The 21,312-nt window shown below is 45.6% G+C and overlaps 1 protein-coding gene across 4 annotated transcripts in view; it reads right to left on the bottom strand.

The window, feature by feature from the left end:
• Positions 1 to 21,312, bottom strand: part of DRC2 (dynein regulatory complex subunit 2) — a 113,900-nt gene that overhangs the window by 12,778 nt on the left and 79,810 nt on the right. For all 4 annotated transcript variants that reach the window (XM_073563477.1, XM_073563475.1, XM_073563474.1 and 1 more), the window contains exons 5-8: positions 12,630 to 12,768; positions 11,613 to 11,810; positions 5,815 to 6,033; positions 1,243 to 1,395 (exon numbers count right to left, since the gene is read on the bottom strand). In XM_073563477.1, the coding sequence (XP_073419578.1) occupies positions 1,243 to 1,395; positions 5,815 to 6,033; positions 11,613 to 11,810; positions 12,630 to 12,768 (709 nt within the window). The remainder of the gene's footprint in view (positions 1 to 1,242; positions 1,396 to 5,814; positions 6,034 to 11,612; positions 11,811 to 12,629; positions 12,769 to 21,312) is intronic.

The following is a 21,312-nucleotide window of genomic DNA, read 5'->3' as shown; positions in this document are numbered from 1 at the left end:
AGCGATGCTTCAAATTGCTTGGAAAAGTGATTGAATTCCGCAAGCTAAAACCACTTGCATAACGCTGGTATTTTGCGGGAAAACACATGCGAATTCCGCATGCGTTTTACCCGAGGCGGGGAGTTGCGGAAATGCTGAGGACAATTCCACAGCATTTCTGCAATGTGGGCACATAGCCTTAATGAGCCCTGCAAGATGACTAGGGATAAATGCCAAGACAGAAGCCCATCTACAGACAGTCTGTTTTCGGGTGTGTGCTCCTCATCAGTGTAAAGCAGAGTCTGGCTGGCTACATTGGGTACTGTTCTCCATCAAGAAACTAGCTGTGCATAAAGTCTTACAGGCAATAATCCATTAGAGAAAAGTACGCAAATTAGTTTCTTGTGCTCAGTGAAAGAGCTATCTGGAAAGTACCACCAAAGGAAGGTAGCTATCCTACAAGTCAATGTCTAACCCTTTTAGGACCTTTTTACAACATGACAAGGGTTAAATTCCAAGACAAAATCTCATTTACAGAAAGCCTGTTTCATCCAGCCAGGCACGGTTCTACACTGATGAAGGGCAAACACCTGGAAACAGGATGTTATTTATTCTATATCATGCTGCAAAGAGCTTGTAAAAGCATCAGAGATGAACTTCTAGGGTAGCTCCCTCTCTGAGGTGGTACTTGCGCGTTAGCTCTCACACAGAACTGGTTATGTTGCAAGGCTCGTTGAAGGGATCATATAGTATCTTCTTCTCCTGCATTTGCTTTTCTGTGTCTCTGAGGATAATGAAGTTAGTTGCAGCCAGTTTGAGCCTAATCCACTGAGTTTGAATGAAAGTTGCTTTATGTGTCAACCATCTGTCCGAGAAGAGGGCAAGCCCGAGAGCTAATGGACAGGCAAATTGTCACAGTATATATGTTCATTGGTAATAAAAATGAAGCTGCTTATGTAAGGAATTAAAGAAGAATCACTACATAGTCAGCCCTGCTTGTGGCCTTATGCTGCAGAGGTATCACAGCGGCATGCCTGACACTGCTCACACCATTTAGCCCCTTCTGATGTTCGGTCAGAACCTCTCTAATGCTCTTTGATGTAAAAGTCGATGTTCATTTCTTTGCAGCTCCTTTTTGAGTAGATGCCTTAAAGATGCTCAATAATTATTGATGTGAGAAGGGTTATCATAGATAACGACGTGCTAAAAGGTTGTCGTTAATAAATGTAAGCTTTATAAATTGTGGCACCCAGGTATACCCACCTGTGCCAGCTGCTCCGACGGCTGCTCCATGCTGGCTCTCTCAGCCTCCTTCTTCTCTTCATCACTTAATGAGGAGGAGTAAAATGGCAGCACTTTCTCTTCCTCGGTTTCCAGCTTTCGACACATTTCTGCCAAGCGAAGAATCTGCTCTCCCTGTACATGGAGCAAACAATAAAACCTTATTTTATATAGACAAGATTCCCATTTTTACACTTAAGGGAGTTTATATCTTTAATATAAGAGATATTAAAAACATAAGTTACTTTTATTTATATGTAATCAGTATTTAAATGGAATGTATCATCAGAATATGGCCTACTGTTTCAGTCAGGTTTTTGTGTTAAATATATTTATAATAATTTATCAATGTTTTTCCACATCACCATCTGTATTAAGAAAAATTGACTCTTGCCATTTTCACGTTGGCCCCTATATTCATACTTTCAGGAAATCTACATGTACATTAGCAGCAATATACTGATGAGAACCAACTAGAAAGACATGGGTGGTAGTTCCTCCTTAAATATGGAGAGGATCCTCAGCACAGACATTACTTTCTGGGAAGAACGGAGCCTGAAACCACTCAGCCCTTAGACCTATTAAGATTTCTCTTCAAGAAATGGTCCCCTGATGAACTCCAAACCCAAGGGGGGAAACGCGTCTGCACAAAGGGATCTGACAGTCAATCGTCATTAATAAGATAAGTTACCTCCTGGGTCCATGTTCATTTTATGTGGGTGACCTGCCAGGGTGACAGTATTTTGGGATGTATGCACAGGTGCACCTTACATTACTATAGCAGAAGATTTATTAAATAGTTCATTTAAGAGTATACATTGTGTCATCCTGGTTGTATTCTAGAGATTGTACCGGTATAGGAGCACTGTATTTACTGCCATTTTCAGACAGGATAATTAGCTCTCTGAAGGGTATACAATTTGATTATTATACACCCACTTTATTGAAGGTACACTTCAACTGTGAGAGACAGAATCTAAAAAAAAATCCATAAAATCACACTGTATTATTTTTAAGTAATTAATTTGCATTTTCAGTATATACTCGTGTATAAGCCGACCCGCGTATAAGCCGACCCCCCTAATTTTGCCATAAAAAACTGGGAAAACTTATTGACTCGTGTATAAGCCGAGGGTGGTGCTGCACAAGGGTTAATGGTGGTCCAAAAAGATGCTCCATAGATAAATACCCCCATAAAATGCTGCAAAAGGGTTAATGGTGGCCCAACAGGATGCTCCAAGGATAAATACCCCCATATATAGCTGCACAAGGGTTAATGGTGGCCCAGGTAGAAGCTCCATACATAAATACCCCCCATATGCTGCACAAGGGTTAATGGTGGCCCAAGTAGATGCTCCATACATAAATACCCCCCATATGATGCACAGGGGTTAATGGTGTCCCAAGTAGATGCTCCATACATAAAATACCCCCCATATGCTGCACAAGGGTTAATGGTGTCCCAAGTAGATGCTCCATACATAAAATACCCCCCATATGCTGCTGCCGCTGCTGCTATAAGAAAAAAAAACAAAAAACTCACCTCTTCATCGCTGGGGGCCAGATGCCGGTGTAGCCGCTGTCTCAGGCCCCCGGCACTGGCTATATTTACCGTTCCCGGTTCCATCCCTATTTCCCAGGTCCTGTGCAGTGACGTTAGCAGAGGGCACGCACTGACTAAATGTCACAGCCAGAGGACTCACCAGCCCCCTCCTGGCGCCCGGTCTCTAGTCTTCAGCCCCTGCTGCTTCCAGCATGATGTCGGCGTCCCAGGCTGTTCCTGCATTCAGCGGTCACGTGGTACCGCTCATTAAACATGTGCATATTCATGAGTTTAATGAGCAGTACCATGTGACCGCTGAATGCAGGAACAGCTGGGACACTGAGATCATGGGGGAAGCAGGGGGGCTGCAGAGACCGTGCCAGGAGGGGGGAGTATGGTCTCTGACACCCCCCACTCGCCCTCCCCCGCCGACCCCCGTATATGACTCGTGTACAAGCCAAGAGGGGGACTTTCAGCCCAAAAAAATGGGCTGAAAATCTCGGCTTATACACGAGTATATACGGTAATCAATATTTGATCACCTACAAACCAGCAAGAATTTTGGCTCTAACAGACCCGTTAGTTTTTCTTTAAGAAGTCCTCCTACTCTGCACTCATCTGTATTAATTGCACCTGTTTTACTCGTTACCTGTATAAAAGACACCTGTCCACACACTCAATCACATTCCAACCTCTCCACCATGGCCAAGACCAAAGAGCTGTCTAAGGACACCAGGGTCAAAATTGTAGATCTGCAAAAGGCTTTGATGGGCTACAGTAAAATAGGCAAGCAGCTTGGTGAGAAGGCAACAACTGTATGCACAATTATTACAAAATGGAAGAAACACCAGATGATTGTCAATCTTCCTCAGTCTGGGACTCCATGCAAGATCTTGCCTCGTGGGGTAAGGATGATTCTGAGAAAAGTCAGGAATCATCTCAGAACTACACGGGGAGGTCCTGGTCAATGACCTGAAGAGAGCTGGGATGAAACATTACTGCTAGGAATACACTATGGATTAAAATATGTTGATTATTCTGAATCTGTGAGGTACATAAATAGTATAAAATTGAAATGGTCAAAAAAAAGTATTGCCTCCCCATAAAGAGTTAACAAAGTATATGCATTCCAAAAAGGTGCTTCTGAGAAATACAACTCATATTACAAAAACCAAAAGCCCTCACATCGTTATGTTGATGGAAAGAAAAATGCTCCTGGAATACAACAGTGAAAAACAAAAAAAATATTCGGTCATTAAATAGTTGTTCCAAAAACCATTAAAGGTCAAACTAGACCTGATCCTTAATTGGTAATGGGGCATTGCATTTAGCAATTTCTACAAATAGATGAAGTGGAATATTCAAAGTGAGTCTTACACGTCACATACTGCATGTACAGATCCTATAAACCCCATGTATATTTATATTAGTACATATATATATATATATATATATATATATATATATATATATATATATATATATATATATATATATACACACACACACATACACACAGGGTGGTCCAAAAGTAGGTGGACAGAAAATAATACCATTTATTTTGATTTATATATAAAATTATATTTACTAACACAAGCATAACATGGACAATTACATTTTATTCGGAACAATAATACAAAAGCCCTTAAATATTTTCAGCGCAGGTGCTCAAACTGTTTTCCATCACAGTTTGCACAGCTTTGAAGTCTGCCTCTTACGCTTCGACAAACATTTTTGCACAAGTCTCTTTGGGTATTAATTTCTTGAAATGCATCTCTTATGTCATTTTTCAAATCACTGACACTTTTTGGTTTTTGACTATAAACTTTGTCCTTGAGTACTCCCCAAAAGAAAAAAACCATTGGGGTGAAGTCTGGTGAACGTGCCGGCCAATCAAGTGGGCCTCTTCGGCCGATCCATTTATTAGGAAATGTTTCATCAAGATACTCGCGGACGACTCTTGAATAATGTGGAGGGGCCCCATCTTGTTAGAAATAAAGGTCATTTGAATTAGGCTGTTGCTGTAACTGGGGAACAACTTGATTCATTAGAATTTCGAGATACTTGTCTCCTGTGACTGCTTCAGAAAAAAAAAATGGTCCAAAAACACCAAAACTTGAAATCCCACCCCAAACATTGACACCAGGCTCATTTAGTTGTTGCTCTAACGTTAAATGCATGTTCTCATTATACCAGTAAATACAATTATATCTGTTAATATGGCCAGATAATGTGAAAGAAGCTTCATCGCTCCACATAATGTTATCTAAAAGTACTGGATTTTCTTCAATTTCGTTAAGCAGAATCTCACTAAATTGCAGCCGCCTGTCTGGATCATCTTCCAATAAACCATGAATTAGATGTGGACGATACACTTTCCACCCAATAGATTTCAGGATTCACATGATGGAAGCTTGTGAAATGCCCAATTCTAAGGAGACTCTTCTGGTGGACTTTTTTGGACTCTGAACAAATGTTTCAGCAACAAGTTATTTCTTATTTTCTGTACAGGCTGTTTTGGGTCGACCAGTTTTTGGAGCATTAAGGATTGAGCCAGTGGCATGGAATTTGTCACGAATCTGGTAAATGGTTTGTCTCTTTGGGGCTTGAGTACCAATTGTTTCAACCCAATTTGCTCTAACTGTTTCAGCATTTTGAGATTTCCAATACTCTTTTTAAATCCATTTTCTTTGATCTGTATTTAAATTATTTGCCATTATGGGTTATCTGAATTATCTGAAAAGAAAACAGATTTGGGGGAGATTTATCTGTGAAAACTGGATCTGTGAAACTGACTCAGTTGCCCTTAGCAACCAATCAGATTCCACCTTTCATTTTCCAAAGAGTCTGTGAAGAATGAAAAGAGGAATCTGAGTGGTTGCTAAGGGCAACTGAGTCAGTTTCACTTTACACCATGTTTGATAAATCTCCTCCTTCATAACCCTATTACACATACTGTCCACCTACTTTTGGACCACCCTGTATATTTATATTAGTACATGTGGTGATACCTTGTCTATAATCCTGTTCAGTTCCTTGAGCGTTGCATTGCTCTGAACAGTCAGAGTGGTGAGACGACTATGCTCCGCAGTTCTTGTTTGGTTCATCTGGCCTTTTAGCTTCTGGAACTGCTTGTGTACCACCTCCTTATTCTCCCGCAGTTGCCGATTCTGCTCATCACTTGTACGAGCATGAGTGGCAACCTTATTCCTCAAGGTTGTTATTTTTTCCTATATAAAAGAAAGAGTAGTCAGCACTGTAACTCCTTAACACTAGTTGATGCATAAACCCGTCATGGGCAAATGTCAGTTTGTGCTCCATTACACCTATATCCTCTATGCTGATCGTCGTTACTGCTCTTATACTTGTACGATTGGCTGCCGGAGCCATACCTATATACACAGCAGCTGGATGGAAAGAAAAGTCCCTAAAATTACAGTTTTGCTAAAAAATATATATATTTTTTAAGTGATTTAAATGTAAAAAAGAAAAAAAATACATTAATTACAGGTGGAAGACAGACAATTCCGACAGCTAAATGGGAAAGGGTTCTTTACAGCTACCGTAGATCAGTCAGACTGTGGAATGCCAACCACAAGAGGTAGTAATGGCAGACACTATAACAGACTTAAAAAAAGGGCTGGATGATTTCCTCAATATATAAAACAATCAATGTGGGTTGTAGATAATTTAGTAAAAAAAAAATGCATAATTGGTGGGGAAAGGTTGAACTTGATGGACCAAGGTATTTTTTTCAACCTATGTATTGGTATCGTCATTATCTTATCAAGCGGCATAATAAAGTTGACATATATTTTAAACTGAAAGGTGCTGTCCAATCCTAAGTACATTTTCTGCAAACAGTGGCAAAGACTCAAGTCGGCACGTGACCACAAGTGTGCAAACCAGCAAGCAAAGATAAAGATGAATCTTATCGGTGCGTACATTGCAGCTTGCCTTGAATAGTGAACAGTGCTTAAGTTCATTCCAGCTCCCAAAACACAAAAAAGCGATCAAAAAAGTTGTAAGTACCAGAAAATAGACTCACTGAAAACTAAATCTTGTCACACTAAAAAATAAGCCCAGGCGGAGTTCTATTGACAAAAAAAAAAATCTAAGGCTGTGTGCACACGCTGCGGATTCTGCTGCGTTTCTGCAGCGGTTTTGGCCGCTGCGCGTCCGCAGCAGTTTTTGCTGCGGTGTACAGTACCATTATTCCCTATGGGAATAAAAAAACGCAGTGCAGACGGTGTGGATTTTTCCACGCAGTTTTCCTGCGGTTTGCCATTCCGCTGCGGTTTGCCATCTCCTCCATTGTAGAGATGAAAAACCGCAGGGCAAAACCTCAGAGCAATCCGCAGGTAAAACCTCAGGTCTTTTGACCTGCAGATTTACCTGCGTATTTTACAAAATCCCCATTCCGCATTGTGTGCACATAGCCTAAAACTTACAGCTCTCAGAACATGGTCACAATAAAAACAAGTGATGATTTTTGTGTGTTTCACTGTACAAAATTAGTAAAACATAAATAAAACTAAATATTGCTAGCATCACCATAAGGGTATGTGCACACGTTGCGGATTTGCTGCAAATCCGCTGCAGATTTCTTAGTGATTTACAGTACAATGTAAATCTATGGAAAAAAATCTGCTGTGCACATGCTGCGGACAAATCTGTGCAGAAACGCAGCGGTTTATTTTCCGTAGTATGTCAATTCTTTGTGCGGATTCTGCAGCGTTTTTACACTCATTCCATTATAGGACTCCGCAGGTGTAAAAACACATGGGAAATCTGCACAAAACCCGTAGAAAAAACGTGCGGATTTTGACCTGCGGATTCTGCCAAAATAAGCAGATTCCGCACGGAAAATTCCGCACACAAATCCGCAATGTGTGCACATACTCTAATTGTCTTGAACCCCAGAATATAGGTAACGCATTATTTGTGTAGCATGTGATAGGTGAAAAGTGAAATCAAACACAACAGCAGAATTGCTGTTTTTTTCCCCCATAAAGTGGTAATAAGAAATGCATAGTCAATCCCAAATTTGAGAATTTCCTTAAGATTTCCCTAGTGAAATTAAGGGGACTATGCCAACCAACGAAAACTACCCCGAAATCATTATCCCTTCTCCACCCAGCTTTACAGTTGGTATAATGCAGTCAGGCAGGTAATATTCTCCTGGCGTCCACCAGACTGCTAGACAGAACATGTTTCCATCGTTCCAGAGTAGTGATGAGTGAGTATACTCGTTGCTCGGGTGTCCTCCGAGTATTTTGGTGTGCTCGGAGATTTAGTTTTCGTGGTCTCAACTGCATGATTTGTGGCTGCTGGACAGGCTGAATACATGTGAGGAATGCCTGTTTGTTATGGAATTCCCACGTGTATTCAGGCTGTCTAGCAGCTGTAAATCATGCAGCTGAGGCGATGAAAACTAAATCTCCAAGCACACCAAAATACTCGGAGATCACCTGAGCAACGAGTATACTCGCTCATCACTATTCCAGAGTCTAGTGGTGGCTTTCCACCACTCCATCCAACACTTATCATTGTGCTTGGTGATGTAAGGCTTGCATGCAGCTGCTCAGCCATTTGAAACCCAATTCAATGAAGCACCTGGGGCACAGTTTTTGTGCTGATGTTAGTGACTTTTATGTACTCTGTGCCCCAGCACTCGCTGACCTGCTTTAAGCCTCATTCAGATGTCTGTTTTTCACGAATACAACATGTACCTATTATAATCTAGGGTGCTAGTTGCATGTCTGTGTTTGTTACAGATTGTGCAAAATTCCAAAACATGTCTGTTTTTTTCACCGGCAGCACAGATGAAAAGTGCCCATACAAATCTATGGGTCCGTGAAAAACACGAACAGCACATAGGTAGCATCAGTGTGCCATCCATGTTTAACACTGCGAAGAATAGGAGAAGCTTTGTCATTTATTTATTTATCCATCCATGAAAAATACTGTTGGCACCGGTACCAAAACACAGGTGACACCGGTACCACTTTTTTGCGTATATGAAAAATACTGATGTGTGAATGAGGCCTTATATCGTTAGGTCTTCAATAATATTACTCAGAGTAGATCATGGAATATTTAGGAGAGAAGAGATTTCACAAGCTGACTTGTAACATTTGTGTCATTCAATTAGACTATTAGAGTGCTCCAATTCAGTGAGCTCTTCATTGCGACTTGTTCTATCACATAGTATTGCAAAAAACAAAAGCCAGCTCACCTGCCATAGTTTGTGAATGGAGCTCAGGTGTCGTCCTGACCAGACGTAGAAACTGCAGAAACCAGGAGGAAAGTCCAGCTCCAGGTAAAACCAATGCATTTATTTGAAAAATAGATTTTTGTCGTGAAAAAATAGAAAGGTGGGTGGAGGAAGAGGGCAATGAAACGCGTTTCGAACATGACTCCGGTGTTCTTTGTCACAGCTGGATGTAATTACAAGGCTGTCTTTTTAAAAATCTATTTTTTAAATAAACGTATTGGTTTTACCTGGAGCTGGACTTTCCTATTCTATCACATCACTGTAAAGTCAGACTAATGACCAGTCAGGAACCAGAGATAGGAAAAACTGTAAAATAAGATAATTCCTGCCCTTTCTCTTTTCACTTTGTGTATTGAGCAAGTCATGTACCCGCAGAAGCGCAGTGCAAACTTTACAGGGGCTGTATCATCTTCTATCTTCAGGAGCGCACCGCTCCCCCTCTACCATCTCATTATTCTACATTTTTAACATGGAAGCCAGTAAATGACATATATAAGTACACTGTTACATACATCAGGAGTTTGCAAAAGACACATACATCGAAAGAAAATGTTCCAAGATCCGTGAGTGTAACGCAGTAAGGAGTATTATTTTTACCCTTACAGTTGAAATCAGAAGTTTACATACACTATATAAAAAGACACATACCGTATTTTTCGGGCTATAAAACACACTTTTTCCCAAAAAAATTTTTGGGGAAATGGGAGAACGTCTTATAGTCGGAATATACTTACAAAATACTGTGGCGACGGTCCCGGTCCGACGCTGAAGGGCGATGCAGTCTCCCTTCCCAGGCTGGTGCGGCGGTGGTGCTCTGTGGTGTGGCGGTGATGCTCTGTGATGCGGGAGTGCTCCGCCGGCATTTTATGAAAGCCTGGAGGGCCCCGCAGATCCATTGCTGCGATGCGGTAGCCTCCGGGAAAATGGCCCAGGGGGCGGCACATGCTCAGATTGAGATCTTATCTCCCGAGATCTTGGGATGAGATCTTGTTGCCGAGATCTCAATCTGAGCATGCGCCGCATTGCAGTAATGGATCGGCGGGGGCCTCTGGGCTTTCACAAAGTGCCGGCGGATCCCCGTCGCACCGCAGAGCATCACCGCCGCACCTGTCACAAAATACCGACAGAACCACTGGGAACCCCAGAGCACCACCACCGCACTAGCCTGGAATGGGATTTAGATTATTATCTTTTGTGCACTAGTATACCAAACAACCACCCCCTCCATGGATTGGTAGGTTGTGAGTGGTTGTTTCATCGGTATTGCTGCACCTGTGTTGCTGCCATGTTTAATCGGGTCCACTCCACCGATAGTGTATTTGTTTGGAGGCCTGGGCAGATAAGCATCTCTGCCTTTTTTCTGGTGTTTATTTTTACAATTTGACTACGGGGTTAGTAATGGGGGGGGGCGTCTTATAGACGCCTCTCCATTATTAGCCTCTGGGCTTGATGTCTGCTGTCAATACAAAGCTGACATCAACCCCAATACTATTACCCCACTTGCCACAGCACTAGGGCAAGTGGGAAAAGCAGACGCTAAGTGTCAAAAATGGCGCATCTTATGGATATGCCATTTTTGGGGCAGCTGAGAGCTGATGTTTCAAGTCTGGGAGGGAGGCAATATCCATGACCCCTTCCTAGTCTATCAATAGTAGCCCGCAGCTGTCTGCCTAGCTTTTGCTGGTTATTAATAAGGGGGCCTCAGGTCATTATTTTGGGGGGTCCTCCATTTTAATAACCAGTAAAGGCCAAGTATACAGCTGTGAGTTGATATTAATAGCCTGGGAAGCTCCATGTTTAGTCAGGCTATAAACATCAGCCTCCAGCCGTCCGCTTTCCCTCAGCTGATTAGTAAAATGTCTGGGGACCCCACGCCATTTTTCTTCTTTAATTTATTTATGATTTAAATACATGTACATTAAGCTACACACACAAAGCAATGATTATATATCTCACTCACATATTTCTCCCTATATATTGAAGAATATTTTCTTTGAAAACTATGGGTAAATAACAGAGAATTACTCTATGTAAAATCTAATGTTAAAATCGCATTGCATAAAGACTGCATACTGTATGCATGTCATGCGGATGTCATCTGGGCTAGGTGAGAAGAATCACTTTGGACTCGCATGACGCACGTCTGACTTTTTAGGAGCAATGTTGGACCGATTTAATTAACGCTGATGGATATGAGCCCTATTGCTATTCATTTTCTTTTGGATTCCTTGATACAACAGGAAGTACGAGTATAGAAAAGTCCCATTGGCCAGTGTGAAAACTGCGATATTTCTCATTTTTATGTCAAATACAGATTGTTGTATGGTAAAAAAAAACTTTGTTAAAAATAAGTGATTTATGTAGTCCATTCATTCTGACGTCAGACATTTTATTTTAGTGAGCTACTTTAACCCTTTAACTTACTCATGATGTTTTATTGTAATTTTTTTCCCAAAACTCCTCTCCATACATTGTTGTTCCATTCTAAATAATCTGTATTGTTTACAAACACGTAATGATTTCATTAGTTACCTGAATCTTCTGAAGCTTTTTCATCTGATAAGCAATTTCTTCTGAGCTCTTTTCATCTTTTGCTTTCAAGGTTTCAAATGCAATTTTGCGGTCGTCGGTGGCATTTGTGTAGTTCTTCAAGGCTTGCTGGAACTGTTTCCACAGGTCCTCCACAGTTCCCTCCAAAATCACACGAAGCGAATGTTTCTCCTCTAAATTCTGTTAAAAACAGAATGGACAAGAGTTTTACTTTTATTATATATTTGCACCAGAAATCATATACTCCAATATTTACACCAGTATTGGTTTGCTATCACTATAATATCTATAGGAAATACAAACAGATTGAATTTTGTTACTAAAAGTTTGATGATAAAGTGATGGCATATTAATAGGAAGAGCCAGGCAGAGATTTCACCATAGGGACCAGTGGCGTAATTTGAAATTTATGGGCCAAAATGCAATATTTCCAACAAGACCCCCAAGTATCACAGGTCTTGGATTACAATAGTCTTTTCATATGGGCAAAGGAACGTTTTAGGCCGAGGTGCGATTGCAACCCCTGGTTATGCCACTGGTTGGGACCCTCTCAAATTATTAAGAAGCCTTAAGAAGGGGACACAGACATGGCGTAGCCCCACATTCCCTTCTAAATCTTCATGCATTTTGGGGGTTCCTGGACCCCTGGCTGTTCAGGAAACCGCAACAGGCCCTATTCCCTCAGAACACTGCTGCAAAACAGAAAAGGGAATGCGGCGATACGCCAGTGCTACGAACTCTTTGCTCTTAGGATTGGTGGGTCCGAGAGGTTGTTATGGAGTAGCCTAGGGTTATGCCAACACCTCATTAACAAGCATGACAATTGGTTTCATATTTTGTACAAATAACAGAATCTTAATTAAAATGTAATTTTTAAAACAAAGCCATGACACATATAACGTGTGCTTACCTTGCCTAAGACCTCACTTGTCAACTGAACTTTCCTTGAGCTAGTGATTACAGTGTGCCAATAGGCATACACTGGACCCTCGCAATTACCTTGTTTTTTATGTCATCCCTCATACTCTGAAATTCTTGTTTCGCTTCATTCTCACTTTCTAGAGTATTCTGTTCCATCGCCAGCATCACGTTCTCCAGGTAAGTCATCTCCTTCTCACTCTGATCAATGATCATCTTTCTGTTTACGAGAATCACAAACATGACAACATTTGAGCACGAGGCTGGGGACATCTGGCCACGTGTCATGAGACAGCAATTCTCAGAAATGGCGTGCGACAAAAACATCTTTGCAACTTGTCCGCCATTTTCTGTAGCACAACTATTTTAGAGATGTGTTTTGCAGAACAGCCGAGTTGCAGATAAGTTCCGTGAAAATTCCATTGAATTCTATGGTAAATGTGTCATGAGCAACTGGCGATCAGCGACAGAAAATCCATAACATCTGGAAACTTATGCGACTGTCACAATGTGACACGACACAACGGGGGGGGGGGGGGGGTCGGTCAGCAGACGGCGCAGCACACTCACAAAAATGGGGGATGGAAGGCCCTACTAATAGGGAAATGGCGGATGGTCCCCACATGAGCCTGTCCCTGCACTCCCCTAACGCCCTAAGTGGGTCCTTCCCCCCCACCGCCATCAGGAACCTCGTCCCTCGCTGTCACCTAACACTGCCCTGGCTAGTGCATCTGCCAGCAAGGGGTGCAAGCCTCACCACTGCAGATAATACCACACAGGGGACAGTGACAAACACGAAAGAGATGGGGTAATAACACAACTTAGCTTTAACTTCCTCTACTGCAAAGCACTGCACAGCAGAATAAAGGCACCAGGTTCACGTACTCACGAAACAAGCTGATAAACCACAGCAGCCAGCGAGCTTCTTACTCCAGAATTGGTCACTGTAGATTGCTCTATCACCGACATTTAGCTGATGCATCAGGTGACCATTTAAAGTATGGTGGGTGTGGTTACCACCCACGTCAGCTGACCATGCAACCCTGCAGTTATAACATGCTGTCTGCAAGGGAAACTGACAATAACCCCTCGCTGGTCTAAAAGCAAAAAAGCTAAATAATAGTAGAACCAGAGGTGCCACGCATCCAAAAATGGAAAGTGACAGTGACTCTGTATCGCAGTATAAATGTAGAAAAAATCTCTGACATCCCTCACAATGGCGCAAGTCGCCATACCAAAGAACCCCACTAGGTTATAGATATCATCCACAGATACACCAACAGCATCCAAGGCAGCTGTAGAGGGTGAAACATAAGTTTATGGTGCCACATACAGACTTGTGTAAGACTATAAAACTTTTGTTTCAACTTCTACAACGGCTTAGGACGCTGTTGGTTTATCTGTGCTCCTGCATATTACAGGTCGCAACGCAAAACCGTTAGGAATCGTTGCATCCAATGTTACAATGTGTTAGGCTGGAGTCGGCGTATGGCATCGGAGGTGAAATGCTAACGACCCTTGGCTCCTGCTCTGCTGCGAGCTTGCGCCGAGTGTCAGTGCTCCGAATGTGTCGCATAAGAGACAAAAGAATTGCAGCACAGGAGCGGAGGAGACGGAAAAAGTAATTTCTCCATCTCCTCCATTTCCTAACTCAGCACATATCGGACTGCACTGTGATGACATCGCTCCACACGCCCGGCATCTTCCGGTCTCAGTAATGCTTTGTGCGAAACGCCGCTGATGACGTCGCGCTCTCGTGAGAGTGACGTCATCTCCGGCCCTTCGCGCTAAGCATTACTGGGACAGGAAGATGTCGGGAGCGTGGAGAGGAGATCGGGGGCCGTCGGAAGGTGAGTATATAACTATTTTTTATTTTAACAGAAGAGCAGCACACATGAAATTACAGGGGTCTCCAACTGGCAGGAGAGTGGACCCCATCTGCAGGGCGAGGGAGAAAGAGAGACCATGCATTCCAGGATTGTGGGGTGTGGGGACCATGCATACCAGGATTGGGGGGGGTGAGGGGTAGCATGCATACCAGGATTGGGGGGTGAGGGGACCATGCATACCAGGATAGGGGGGTGAGAGGACCATGTACACCAGGAAAGGGGGGTGAGAGGGCCATGCATACCAGGATAGGGGGGTGAGAGGGCCATGCATACCAGGATAGGGGGGTGAGAGGGCCATGCATACCAGGAAAGGGGGGTGAGAGGGCCATGCATACCAGGATAGGGGGGTGAGAGGGCCATGCATACCAGGATAGGGGGGTGAGAGGGCCATGCATACCAGGATAGGGGGGTGAGAGGGCCATGCATACCAGGATAGGGGGGTGAGAGGGCCATGCATACCAGGATAGGGGGGTGAGAGGGCCATGCATACCAGGATAGGGGGGTGAGAGGGCCATGCATACCAGGATAGGGGGGTGAGAGGGCCATGCATACCAGGATACGGGGGGTGAGGGGACCATGCATACCAGGATAGGGGGGTGAGGGGACCATGCATACCAGGCATAGGAGGGTTAGAGGACCATGCATACCAGGAAAGGGGGGTGAGAGGACCATGCATACCAGGATAGGGGGGTGAGAGGGCCATGCATACCAGGATAGGGGGGTGAGAGGACCATGCATACCAGGATAGGGGGGTGAGAGGACCATGCATACCAGGATAGGGGGGTGAGAGGGCCATGCATGCATTCAAATGCCGCGCGGCTCAGCGGCGGGGCGTGAGATTTGAATGCCGCACCGCTCATTGGCTGAGCTGGCGGGGCGGGGGATTTGAATATGTAAAAAATAGAATTAAAATAAAAAATAGTTATATACTCACTTTCCGATGGCCGCCGATCTCCACTCCACGCTCCACACGCCTGGCATTTTCTGGTCCCAGTAATGCTTTGTGCGAAACCCCGCTGATAACGTCGCGCTCTCGTGAGAGCGACGTCATCTCCGGCCCTTCGCGCTAAGCATTACTGGGACAGGAAGATGTCGGGAACGTGGAGAGGAGATCGGGGGCCGTCGGAAGGTGAGTATATAACTATTTTTTATTTTAACAGAAGAGCAGCACACATGGAATTACAGGGGTCTCCAACTGGCAGGAGAGTGGACCCCATCTGCGCGGCGAGGGAGAGAGAGAGACCATGCATTCCAGGATTGTGGGGGTGTGAAGACCATGCATACCAGGATAGGGGGGGTGACAGGACCATGCATACCAGGCTAGGAGGGTTAGAGGACCATGCATACCAGGAAAGGGGGGTGAGAGGACCATGCATACCAGGATAGGGGGGTGAGAGGACCATGCATGCATTCAAATCCCGCGCGGCACCGCTCATTGGCTCAGCCGGCGGGGCGTGGGATTTGAATCCCGCACCGCTCATTGGCTGAGCGCCAGGGGCGTTCAGCCAATGAGTGTTGCCTCACGGCTTTGGCGGGGGACTCAAATCCCACACGTCACCGCTCATTGGCTCAGCCGGCAGGGCGGGGGATTCAAATCCCCCACCAAAGCCGCGCCGATGTTCATTTCACTGCACTCCCGATGCAATAGCATCGAGCCTATTTCTAGTATTTCATATAGTTCTACATAGCCGAATAGCCGCTGAAACATTTGCCGGCTTCTGTAAAATCATTCCCAAACCCGACATGAAATGACACATGGTTTACATATGAAATGGTTTACTGTGTTTATTTTATATGTCTTTCACTAGTAATTAGATGAGGGTTTGTGTGTAAAATTTGGGAGGTGTAGGTGTTAATTTAAGGGGTTAATTAGTTGTAAAAAAATTGCCTGGGCTCCCGCGGTAATTTGTCAACCAGAGAGGTAAAGCAGGTGAGTGAGGGCAGATTTTAATAGCCTTGAGAGGGACCATTGTTTTTGGCCCCCCCTGGCTCCAAAAATCTGCCCCCAGACACCCCAGAAAAGGCGCATCTATAAGATGTGGCTTTTCTGGCACTTATCCTCTCTATTCCCATTGCCCTGTAGTGGTGGCGAATGGGTTAATAACAAAGGGTTAATGTCACCATTCTGAGCAGTGGAGAGGTAAGGATATAGTTGCTTTTTTGTTTTTTTTGTTATAGGTCGATGGTTTATTTTTGGATTACCAGAGCAATAAATCTTGTCAAAAACTAGGTGTCTTTATTTCAGTAAAATAATTTTTAATTAATGCCTGTGTGTGTGTTTCTTAACCGTTTACTAGTCTAGGGTTAATAATGGATAAGTGTCTAATTGACACCTCTCCATTATTAATCGGCTTAAAGTCACCTTCCAAGATGCAAGATGACATAAAGCCATTAATATTAACCCATTAGCCACCGCTACAGGGCAATGGGAATAGAGAGGATAAGTGCCAGAAAAGGCGCATCTTATAGATGTGCCTTTTCTGGGGTGTCTGGGGGCAGATTTTTGTAGCCGGGGGCCAAAAACAATGGTCCCTCTCAAGGCTAATAAAATCTGCCCTCACTCACCTGCTTTACCTCTGTGGTTGACAAATTACCGCTGAAGCCCACGCAATATTTTTACAACAAATTAACCCCTTAAATTAACATCTACACCTCCAAAATTTTAAACACAAATCCTCATCTAATTACTAGTGAAAGACATAAAAAAAACCATGAAATGAAATGGTTTACTGTATGTAAACCATGTGTCATTTCATGTCGGGTTGGGGAATGATTTTACAGAAGCCGGCAATTGATTTAGCGTCTATTCTGCTATGTAGTACTCTATGAAATATATACACATACACTAGCTATGAACCCGTTCTATGCCCGGGTGGCAGGCATTTTTATTGGTATATGGTCACCCATCTTGGTATGTGCTGCACCCCTCATCCCTATCCTAGAATGTATGGTACCCTCACCCCCCAGTCCTGGTATGCATGGTACCCCCTTATCCATATACTGGTATTCATGGTTCCCTCACCCCCCAATCCTGGTATGCATTGCACCCCCCTCAACCCTATCGTGGTATACATGGCACCCCCCTCATCCCTATGGTGGTATGCATGGTACCCCCTCACCCGCCAATCTTGGTATGCATGGTCCTCTCACCCCACAATCCTGGTATGCATGGTCCTCTCACGCTCCAATCCTGGTATGCATGGTGCCCTCACCCCCCCTATCATAGTGCCCTCACCCTCCAATCCTGGTATGCATGGTTCTCTCACCCCCCTATCCTAGTATGCATGGTCCTCTCACCCCCCAATCCTTGTATGCATGGTCCTCTCACCCCTCAATCCTGGTATGCATGGTCCCTTCACCCCCCAATCCTGGTATGTATGGTCCCCTCACCCCCCAATCCCTATTATGGTATGCGTGGCCCCCTCATCCCTATCCTGGTGTGCATGGTCCCCTCACCCCCCTATCCTGGTATGCATGGTCCTCTCACCCCCCAATCCTGGTATGCATGGTCCCCTCACCCCCCAATCCTGGTATGCATGGTCCCCTCACCCCCTTATCCTGGTATGCATGGTCCTCTCACCCCCCTATCCTGGTATGCATGGTCCCCTCACCCCCCAATCCTGGTATGCATGGTCCCCTCACCCCCCAATCCTGGTATGCATGGTCCCCTCACCCCCCAATCCTGGTATGCATGGTCCCCTCACCCCCCAATCCTGGTATGCATGGTCCCCCTCACCCCTATTAAACTGCAGTGTGTCTTCAAGAAAATTGCAGTGGTAAGCGCGGACAGCGCAGGCGCTGATTCATGTCTGCAGTGGGCGTGTTGTGGTGCCGGACTCGGAGCCTGCGCAGTCCTCGCTTTCCGCCATTTTGTAGAAAACACACTGCAGTGTGTCTTCTACAAAATGGCAGAGGTAAGCGAGGACTGCGCAGGCGCCGATTCCGGCGCCACAACCCGCTGTCATGATCCAGGGTGGATCTGACAGATTAAATGCACAGGTAACCTTTTTTTTCCTGTGAGCTGTTTTGCTCAGGGTTGGTTTTGTCCCCAGTGGCCAGTATGGTCATTGCACTTGTGCTTAGAGATAGTTTTACCCCGGTGGCCAGTATGGTCATTGCTCTGGTGTTTTTAGAGATAGTTTGCCCCAGTGGTGGTTAGAGTAATTGCACGGGAATCACTAACAGGTGTGTTTGCTCTATAAAGGTGTGTCAGTAGTGGTGATATTATTGTTGGGCTTTTCCAACCAGCCTGGGTGAAGGATGGGGAGCTGGAGGAGAGTCCAGGGCGGCTCATTCAGAGTCCTGGAGTGGCAGCCATGGTGTCAGCGAGGAGTTCGTGTAAAGCATGGTGGAGTGGCAGCTATGGTGTCAGTGAAGAATTCCTGCAAAGCTTGGTGGAGTGGCAGCTATGGTGTAGAGCTGCACTCAGTTTGCTGGACTCTGTTACTGAGAGCTGCACTCAGTTTTCTGGACTCGGTTGCTGGACAGCTGCACTCAGGTGCTGGACTCTGTTGCTCCAAGGCGGCACTCAATGCTGGACGCTGTTGCTGTAAAGCTGCACCCAGGTGTTGGACACGGTGGAGGAAGATGCACTCAGGTGTTGGTCTCTGTTGCCAGGAGCAAGTGCATCAGAGCAAAGCTAAGTGTTTCCCTGTTTGTCACTTTTCCTCATGTTGGTGTTAGTGCAGCGGTTGGGCCAGTGCCTGTGCCACCAAGCTCCCTAGCAAGGGATAGGTGTAGGGTGTGCCAGGGCTACAGGCTCCTGAGCGGCGCCCGGTGCGGAAGCGGCATAGGGAACGTTAGGAGCGCTAGGGACACTGACTCAGGGGAGTGCAGAAGGTCTCCATGTTCCCCATTCCCTATCACAGGGCCCTCCGTTGTAAATGTTTCCCTATCCCCTTTGTCTTGTTGTATTAGTTACCGGCCTGCGGGCCGCGTCACACTGGACAATTACACGTGCCGTGTCCTGTTGAATTAGTTACCTGCCTGCTGGCCGTGTCACACAGGACGGGGCATGTGACACCCGCCCTCTTCTGACATCACATGAAGGCGCAAGACCCCGCGGCAACAGCAACACCGGCTCGGTAAGGTGTTGCAGAGATCACGGTATGCGTTCAGTGCTTACGCATACCGCCATCTCTTGGGGGTCTGCGTCACTCTGTAGGGGATGCATCACTATTTCTGGAGCAAGACTGCGAAGTGCTCAGGCACGTCGCGCTTGCTCAGTCTATAGAGGCTTCAGACAGAGTGACGCTTAGCCCGTTATATTATAGATACTAGAAATAGGCCCGATGCTATTGCATCGGGAGTGTGGTGGAATGAACATCCGTGCGGCTTTGGTGGGGGATTTGAATCCCCACCCCGCCGGCTGAGCCAATGAGCAGTGCCGTGCGGGATTTGAATCCCCCACCAAAGCCGCACGGCACCACTCATTGACTGAGCGCCAGGGGCGTTCAGCCAATGAGCGGCGTGGGATTCAAATCCCCCGCCTGCTGAGCCAATGAGCGGTGCCACACGGGACTTGAATGCATGCATGGCCCTCTCACCCCCATATCCTGGTGTGCATGGCCCTCACCCCCTTATCCTGGTATGCATGGTCCTCTCACCCCCCTATCCTGGTATGCATGGCCCTCTCACCCCCTCTATCCTGGTATGCATGGCCCTCTCACCCCCTCTATCCTGGTATGCATGGTCCCCTCACCCCCTATCCTGGTATGCATGGTGTCACGGGGGCTTAGTTCAACTAAGGCTGAAATACCCGGGGCCCCTGTGGTGTCCCTTTTACTAGGGGAAACCCTGTCTGACCCTCAACCCAGGGTTTTTGCTGAAGGTGCAAATGCCTGAGCCTCCGACCTTTCCTTATCTCCTGCTCAGCCCTGCACTTAACCCTCCACCCTCCACCCAGTGAGGAGTCACACCACCAAAGCTCCCACACAAATAATGACAGACAGGGAGAACTTAAACTGCACTGCGCCGCACACACACAGGAATAAACAGTAATGTGAACAGGGCACAACTAAAAACAAATATGGGAAGGAGAAAGGATAACGACGGATCATACGACACCAGATATGAATCTCTCTCTCTTGAACACCTCCACTCCAGACCGGAACCACTTGGTATGAAACACAAGCTATAATCGGCGACGCCCATATGCCAGTATGACTATTTAAAGACCGTGGGCGTGACTAACCTTCCAACCTGGTCTCCAGCAGGATTAACCCCCGAGAGCCTGAAGATCAAACCGGCGCCACTGAGGCTATAGTGGCTGGAGGTGGAACTACCTCTGCCTGCCGGATGCTGTGGTGTGAACAGCGTCCGACATGACAGTACCCCGTCTTCTACGAGGGACCCCAGGGCCCTCAAGACTCATAGGACCCGGCTTGTCCGGATGACGACGGTGAAAAGAACTGACCAGCCGATCCGCATGTATGTCTGAGGCTGGAACCCAAGACCTCTCCTCTGGACCATACCCCCGCCAGTGCACCAAATACTGAAGAGTACGGCGTACTACTCGAGAGTCCACCACCTTGGCGACCTCGAACTCTAACTCGCCATCCACCATGACTGGAGGTGGCATCGGTGTCGTGTCCACCAAGCCTACCACCTTTTTCAATAAAGCCCTGTGAAAAACGTTATGTATTCTGTACACCGCAGGAAGTTCCAACCGATAAGCCACTGGGTTAATGATGGCAGAAATCCTAAAAGGCCCAATAAACCTTGGACCCAGTTTTAAAGATGGGATTTTGAGTTTTATGTTCTTCGTAGCTAACCACACCCATTCACCCACACACAGGTCCGGACCTGGCACGCGTCTACTGTCAGCCACCCGTTTGTACCTGGCACTCATGCTCAACAAACGCTGTTTCACCCGC

Source organism: Dendrobates tinctorius, unplaced genomic scaffold (genome assembly GCF_039654945.1).
Source record: "Dendrobates tinctorius isolate UK_male_01 unplaced genomic scaffold, ASM3965494v1 ptg000388l, whole genome shotgun sequence".
NCBI classification, from domain to species: domain Eukaryota; kingdom Metazoa; phylum Chordata; class Amphibia; order Anura; family Dendrobatidae; genus Dendrobates; species Dendrobates tinctorius.
The sequence above is the reverse complement of the archived record's forward strand: the minus strand, read 5'-3'. Positions and strand labels throughout refer to the sequence as shown.